Genomic DNA, 6,858 nt, shown 5'->3' on the forward strand with positions numbered 1-6,858 from the left:
TTGCTTTGCGGAAGAAGCGGGCCAGCGGCGGGTTGAGGCTGCCGCTGCTCTGCAGGAAGCCGTAGAGCCGGTTCAGGAGGGACTCGTCTGCACCCAAGGCGTCATTGATCTGGGGCACGTCCGAGGTCAGGATCTCGCAGGCCACGCTGGGGTACCTGGGAAGGATTACAGGGCTGTGGAGGCCACATCAAGAATGGAATAGGGGCACAGCAGGGACCAAGGAAGGGGTCAGGGGAAACAAGGGCCCCTGGGTCTTGTCCGTCCCTCCCCCACCCCAATGTGGATGCCCGGACCAGAATTACCTGCTTTTCCTGACCCCTGCATTCCCCTAGCTCCGGTCTTGCTCCGGCCTTAGGTCTGGCCCATCAGCTCAGGCCACCTCTCCTAAGTCGTCATTGAGTGCCCCTCCCACGGCCCTATCTGGGGGAGCCTTTCTGAACTTCTGACCTTGCCTTCCCACACAAGACCCACCCTACATGAGCACGCACGTACATGCGGCACTGCTCACAGCCCGGACACCAGGATGGTGCACCAACAAGCGAGTGTGTTCTGCACAGCACAGGAGAGGACGCAGCCTCAGCCCTAGCACAGTGCCCAACAGCTCCCAGGACGAGAGCTGCTTTGCCTGGAGAGGTACCCAGGCCCCGTGGGAGTGCAGCCTGCTCTGGGTCTGACCTATAAACTGTAGGCCCCCACAGGAATCCGCTCCCCTGGAGAGCAGACTTCCAGGGGCGGGGCAGGGGCCCTAGGGCCCAGCAGGCCGTAGGTGTCGAAACAGGCTCCCTGTGTCACTCTGCCATGCCAGGAGTGAGAACTCACTGCGGCAGCCTGGACGCTGGTCAAGCGATGGGGCAAGAACCCAGGGCCCAGTGATCAGAGCAGAGAGACAATGCTGACCCTGCCAGAGGTGCCGAGACAGCCAGGCTCCGGCCCTGCAGCGGCTGTCTCACCATGCCTCTGCACCCATGCCTCGGCCCTGCCCGTCTGCCTTAAGGTTCCAGCCTCTGGGGTTTGCAGTCAAACATGAGAGCCACACGGGGCATGATGGGCAGCAGAGACCAGGACAGACAGGCCCTGCTTCCTGGAGGTCCACACCAGCACAGCCTCCTATACCAGGCAGGGACAGGCAGGAGGTGGGTGGCCACCTATGACCCGTGCCCTCTCCATAGGCACTGAGCTGCCTCTGGGCCAGGCACCGTGCAGGCTTTGATGGCATGTGGGCAATGGGTATATGTGGGTGGACACACGTGCCCTCAACTCAACAGGGAACCCACCAGGGAACCATGGCTGGGACTACACTCTGTCTGCCACTTGGGAGCCACCCCAGCACCAAGGGGAGCAATGTACGACTCCATGCGGTAAGGGAGGCTGGTCCTGGTGGACCTCACTTTGGGTCTCAGCAAAAGGAAAAAGAGACAGGACCAGCAGGTGGCACTGTAGTTGAGGACTCCCACATGGCCAACCGTGGTCTGAGTCCTGGACCCAGTGGGTTGAAACTCACACCTGGCAGCTTGAAACTTACACAGCACGTGTGCATGTGCGCCCAAGATCCTGAGAGGAGAAGGAAATGGAGCATGGCCATCTCCATGGGGTGGCTTTCCCTGTCTCTGTGCCTGGGGCAAGCACACATGCCCTACAGCAAAATCTCTCTTCGTTTAAGAGAGATTTTTCCTACAGGGTGCATGCACTTGCCAGACAGAAAGCAAGAAATCATTCCCCAGGGGGGACAGCCACGTGCCGCAATCCCCTCTTCTCTATTCTCCTCTCAAGATTTTGGGCACACACGTGCACACACACACACCTAATATGAGCTTTTTCTTTGTTGCTCGTTTGTTTTTACTATAGGGTGTGTACACTCACCAGAAAGACAGCAAGAGACAGAAAGCAAGAAATCACTCCCACAAAGGATAGCCACGCCTCAATCCTTTCTCCTCCATTCTCCTCTGGGGATCTCACACCTGCACACGTACCCAGTGTGAGTTTAAGCCACTGGGTCCAGGACTTGAACCATGGTCGACTACAAGGGAGTCGAGCATCATAGCCATTACACAACTGCTGGTCCCATGCCTAGTAGGAGTTTTAAGCTGCCAGGTCTAGGACTTAAACCACAGCTGACTATGTGGGAGTCCGGCAATGTAACCACTACACCTTCTGCTGGTCCCAGCAAATTCTCTCTCAAAAAAAATAAGATAGTCACTAGGCTGACCCCATAGCCTAGCAGTTAAGGCAAACCAAGCGCACATGGCCGACTGTGGATCAAATCCCAGCTATGGCAGCTTGAAAAGCGTGCTGGGTGTATGTGCCCAGAATCCCAAAGGGACAGAGAGAAGGAAGGGATGGCGGCATGAACTTGCCCCACTAGGGGTGAGTGCACATGTCCTCTGGAAAATAAAGAGAAAAAAGGATGACTATTTCAAGCAACAGCTAGAACGACTCTCCGTAGAATTATGGTTAGAAAAAGTCAATTCTAGAAAGTTACCTACTGTACTGAAGACAGGTTAGCAGCTGCCAAAGGTGGGAATGGGGTGGGGGAGGTGGTGCGGTTAGAAATGAGCACACGAGGGACCCTTCTGACGGAAGCGTCCAATGTTGCCAAAGGTGGGAATGGGGTGGGGGAGAGGTGGTGCGGTTAGAAATGAGCATACGAGGGACCCTTGTGACGGAAGCGTCCAATTGCTGTGGCAAATACACAGAGCTACCACAATGAGCAGTGTGCATGCACACATGCGTGCGTGTACACACACACACCTTTAGCCACACAGAGCACGTCCCGAGACCTTCAAGAGATGCCCAGAGCCACGGACAGTACTGAACCCTTTCTCCTGTGCTTGTGTACCTATGATAAAAATTTAATTCATAAAGGGACCAGTAGTTGGCATAATGGCTATGTTGCTGGACTCCCAAGTAGTCGACTGCAGTTCGAGTCACAGACCCGGTGGCTTAAACTCACGCTGAGCGCATGTGCGTTCGTGTCTAAGATCCCGAGAGGAGAATGGAGGAGAAGGGGTTGTGGCATGGCCATCCCCCCTGGGGGGTGATCTCTCGCTTTCTCTCTCTCTGTCTGTCTTTCTGGCGAGTGCACGCACCCTAAAGCAAAAACCTCTCAAAAAAAAATTTTAGTTCATAAATTAGGCACAGTAAGAGCTTAAAAAAAATAACTAAAAACAGAGTGAGGCTTCTCCTGGAGCACAATGAGTGAGCCTTGTGCCCAGGGAGTTGGAGCTCACAGGGCCAACCACAGTTCTAGTCCAGTCCCACTCGCTTGAAAAACACACCAGGTGTGTGTGTACGTGCGTGCGTATGTGTGTGCCCAAACCCTGAGGAACTGAGGAGAATGACTGCAGCAGGACGGTAGCCCAATGGGGTCTTTCCTTCTATGATGAGCACACACGCCCTCTGACAAAAAAAAGGTAAAGAGAGGGACCAATTACAATATATTCTGTAATAAAAGTTATGTAGTGTGATCTCTTAAGTGTTTCTGAAACACACTTGTTCATGACAAGAGCACACATGGGGTGGGCGGGGGACCACCTCTCAGTGGGACCTGGCCACGGTCGTGCCGGCCTCCTTCCTTCCTCCACCTCTCTATCCTCGGGGTCCTGGGTGGGACCTGGCCACGGTCGTGCCGGCCTCCTTCCTTCCTCCACCTCTCCATCCTTGGGGTCCTGAGTCTGCTTTGCCAAGCCAGGATTTGAACCCACTGGCCACTGGGGACACAGGCTTCTCTGCACAGGGCTTACTTGCTGTGCTCCTGGCTGGCCCTCTTGGTACCCTGTATTATACTCAGCTGTTCTCAGACGGGTGAAGGTGAGCTGCACCCCCAGGATGGGTCTGTGTCAACACCAGAACTGGGCTGGGGTGCCCTCCTGATTTCGTAGGTGTCACCCAAGCACTTCCACATTCACCCCAATACAGAGGGAAAAAAAGCAGCAAAGGAAAAAAGCTGGGGGGAGTCCGTGAATAAGACCGCACTGACAGGTCTGCACTGAGGCGTGGCAGTGAGCAGGTGCCCTGCGAGCAGGGAGAGGGGGCATAGCACGCCCAGGCCGTGCCGAGGGAGTGTGCTCTCTTTCTTGCGGTGTGCACTGTGTCACTGTGTCACCATCACCCAAAGAAAGCAACACTGGCAAATGCCACTTCTCATTAAAGCTGACAGAGAGGCCATGGGATTCATTCTGCTGGTCCCCACTCCAGGTGTATCTGGAAAATCCTGTAATAAGAAGCTTTCTAGCTCTCTGAGTTCAGACCTAGTTGGCGGCGATACGGCTAAATGCACCAAGGTCGGTATCGTCAGTAAATATGGGACCTGCTGTGGTGCCTCCCTCCGGAAAATGGTGAAGAAAATGGAAATGAGCCAGCATACCAAGTACACTTGCTCCTTTTGTGGCAAAACTAAGCTGAAGAGACAGGCTGTGGGGACCTGGCCCTGTGGTTCCCACATGAACACGGTAGCTGGTGGTGCCTGGACCTACACCACCACCTCGGCTGTCACAGTGGAGTCTGCCATCAGAAGACTGAAGGAACTGAAAATCCAGTAGAAGCCCCATGGACATCTGGAATATCACTAGCCTACAATAAATGGGTTAATTTATGTAACAACAAAAAAAAGCTCTCTAAAAAACTACTGTGGGGGCCAGCTGGTGGCGTAGCATAGTGGTTACAGCCACTGGATTCCACAAAGCCAGCTGCACTTCAAGTCTCAGAACTGGCAGCTGGGGAGTCAAGCTGGCATGCATGCAACCATGCCTAAACCCCAGGAGAATGGAGAAGGGATTGCAGCGTGGCCAGCCACCTTGGGAGTGACTTCTCACTTTCCCTCTCACTCTCTCTCTGGCGAGTGCATGTGCCCTATGATAAAAACCTTTTAAAAAAAAAAAAAAAAACGTATTGCGTGGTCAGGTGAATGGATTCCACATGGCCAACCACACATATGTAGTCCTGGATCCAGAGGCTTGAGAAATATCATCAAGTGATGGGCCCTGAAGGGACGGAGAAGTAGAGAAGGGACTGTGGCATGGCCATCCCTCCGGGGCGTCTCACTTTCACTCTCCCTGTGTCTGTCTGTCTCTTTCCAGTACGCACACACACCTACAAGACTATTGTGGGGCTGGCTGACAACACAGCAGAGCACACAACACAACGCTGGAAGGCTGAGCACGTGGCAAGACTCTGGGTTTGTGTCTAAGAACTTTCTGAACGGGGACGAGTCCCGGAGACGGACTGGCTGAGGCTGGGGGTGGACTGTGGCATCAGGACCCTGGTGGGGGAAGGACGTGTCTCACTCGTGGAAAAGGAAACGTAGACTCTCCTGTGAAACAGTCTGGCTGCTCCCTGCTCGATCCCTCATACTGACCGCTGTGGTCAGGGTGACTGAGCGGCCCACATGGCAAAGGTGCATGCGAGGTCCGGGACGGCAGGAGCAGAGGGCCGGGCTCAGGGTTCTGGGGAGCTCACTTGTAGCGCAGTCGCTCCTCGCCACTGGCCGGCGGCTCCTGAGTGACCCAGGCCACCATGGCCTGCAGGTGGGGCGGCTGCAGCAGGAAGTCCAGCAGCTTGCGGTTGACGACCTTGCACTCCTGCAGCACGTCCTCCTCGTCCAGCAGCTCCGGCAGGCTCAGGTCCTCCCGCTCCAGCAGCGTGTCCAGGTGCGAGCTCGTGTGCAGGTCAAACTTCCAGAACATGGCGCCCTGTGTGCCCAGCACAGCCAGCACCCTGTCAGACATGCCCAGGGCCACAGAGGCCAAGTGCTCGCCTCTGCACAGCTGGCCCATCCAGGGCTCTGCACGCCCCTGACATGTTCAAGTTCCCACCAGCACCAGACCCCCAGCTGCTGCCATCTCCAGTCCCCACACCGCCCCCTGCAGTCAGGGTCACTTCACTCCCAAGGCCAAGGGCCTGCGAGGAGCGGCCAGATACTGCAGAATCAGCGTGACCTCAGGCCCTGTCCCCAGGAGGGCCTACACCACCATCTACACCTCTGCGCAAGGACATCCAGGGGTAGGGCCTGAACCTCTGGTTTCAGATTTGCTTCCACCTGCATTTGATAAACAAATTCAAATGCCCGCGACCTCGGGCTCATTGCTGCAGCATGGCCCAGCAGATTGCCCAAGGCCGCGTGCAAGGTGTGGGCAGTGCTGGGGGAAAGGAAGTCTTTGCGTCTCTAGGCTGCGGCCGTTGCCTGGGAACACCACACACACACAAACACACCCCGACAATCGTCTCACCACCCAGCAACCGGGCCTGGGACAGGAAGTGGAACAGTCATCAGGGGCTCCCAGAACAGCCACTGACCAAAGAGCCAAAGGAACCCAGGGTGGGATAAACGGCCTCCGCAGGAGAAGAGGGGAGCTGCCAACCCCGGCTCTGACCCTCTCCACTGGGCTGACGCCCGTCTCCCACAGGACAGGGCCGCTCCTCAGCCTGGGTGCAGCCCAATTGCCCTGGCACAGGCACCTAGTGGTGTCAGCCAGCCACGGCAGCGCTGTGCCGGCCCGGCCTGGCCCGACCTGAGCTCGCAGGAAGGCCCGTACACTCCCCGGACCGCAGGCGCCTGCCCCGCACTGTGCGCACGCCTGCCCGAGGCACAGGACGAGGACAGCATCCACAGAGCTCTCCTGCAGCCCGGCAATGACCAGAGTGCGCTGTCCTCCCTCGAGGCAGAGGGCTGACTCCCACATCCCTGTGAAGGGCAGAGGGAGCTGCGGTGGCACAGAGGCGGGGCAGACTGCACAGACCGCCCCGACGCCCCCAAGGACGCACAGGCTAGTCTCTCTCCGCGGGGCGTACACACCTTTGCTGCCCACTCCGAGCCTGTGCACAGGCCCAGTTCCTGCTCAGGGAGATGGGACGGGGTGCCGG

At 56.8% G+C, this 6,858-nt stretch overlaps 2 protein-coding genes across 5 annotated transcripts in view; both read right to left on the bottom strand.

The window, feature by feature from the left end:
• Positions 1-6,858, bottom strand: part of PPP6R1 (protein phosphatase 6 regulatory subunit 1) — a gene marked incomplete at its 3' end in the record, with an annotated part of 27,924 nt that overhangs the window by 13,232 nt on the left and 7,834 nt on the right. For 2 of the 4 annotated variants that reach the window (XM_027772593.1, XM_027772592.1), the window contains 2 exon segments: positions 33-155; positions 5,455-5,687. In XM_027772593.1, the coding sequence (XP_027628394.1) occupies positions 33-155; positions 5,455-5,687 (356 nt within the window). 4 annotated transcript variants of the gene reach the window in all.
• The window catches only part of LOC106735059 (uncharacterized), a 1,559-nt gene continuing 829 nt past the window's right edge, over positions 6,129-6,858 (bottom strand). The window contains exon 2 of the mRNA XM_014588548.2: positions 6,129-6,810. Coding sequence (XP_014444034.1) covers positions 6,416-6,810 — 395 coding nt within the window. The 3' untranslated portion in view covers positions 6,129-6,415. The remainder of the gene's footprint in view (positions 6,811-6,858) is intronic.

The sequence above is a fragment of the Tupaia chinensis genome, unplaced genomic scaffold (genome assembly GCF_000334495.1).
Source record: "Tupaia chinensis unplaced genomic scaffold, TupChi_1.0 Scaffold000286_1, whole genome shotgun sequence".
NCBI lineage: Eukaryota > Metazoa > Chordata > Mammalia > Scandentia > Tupaiidae > Tupaia > Tupaia belangeri.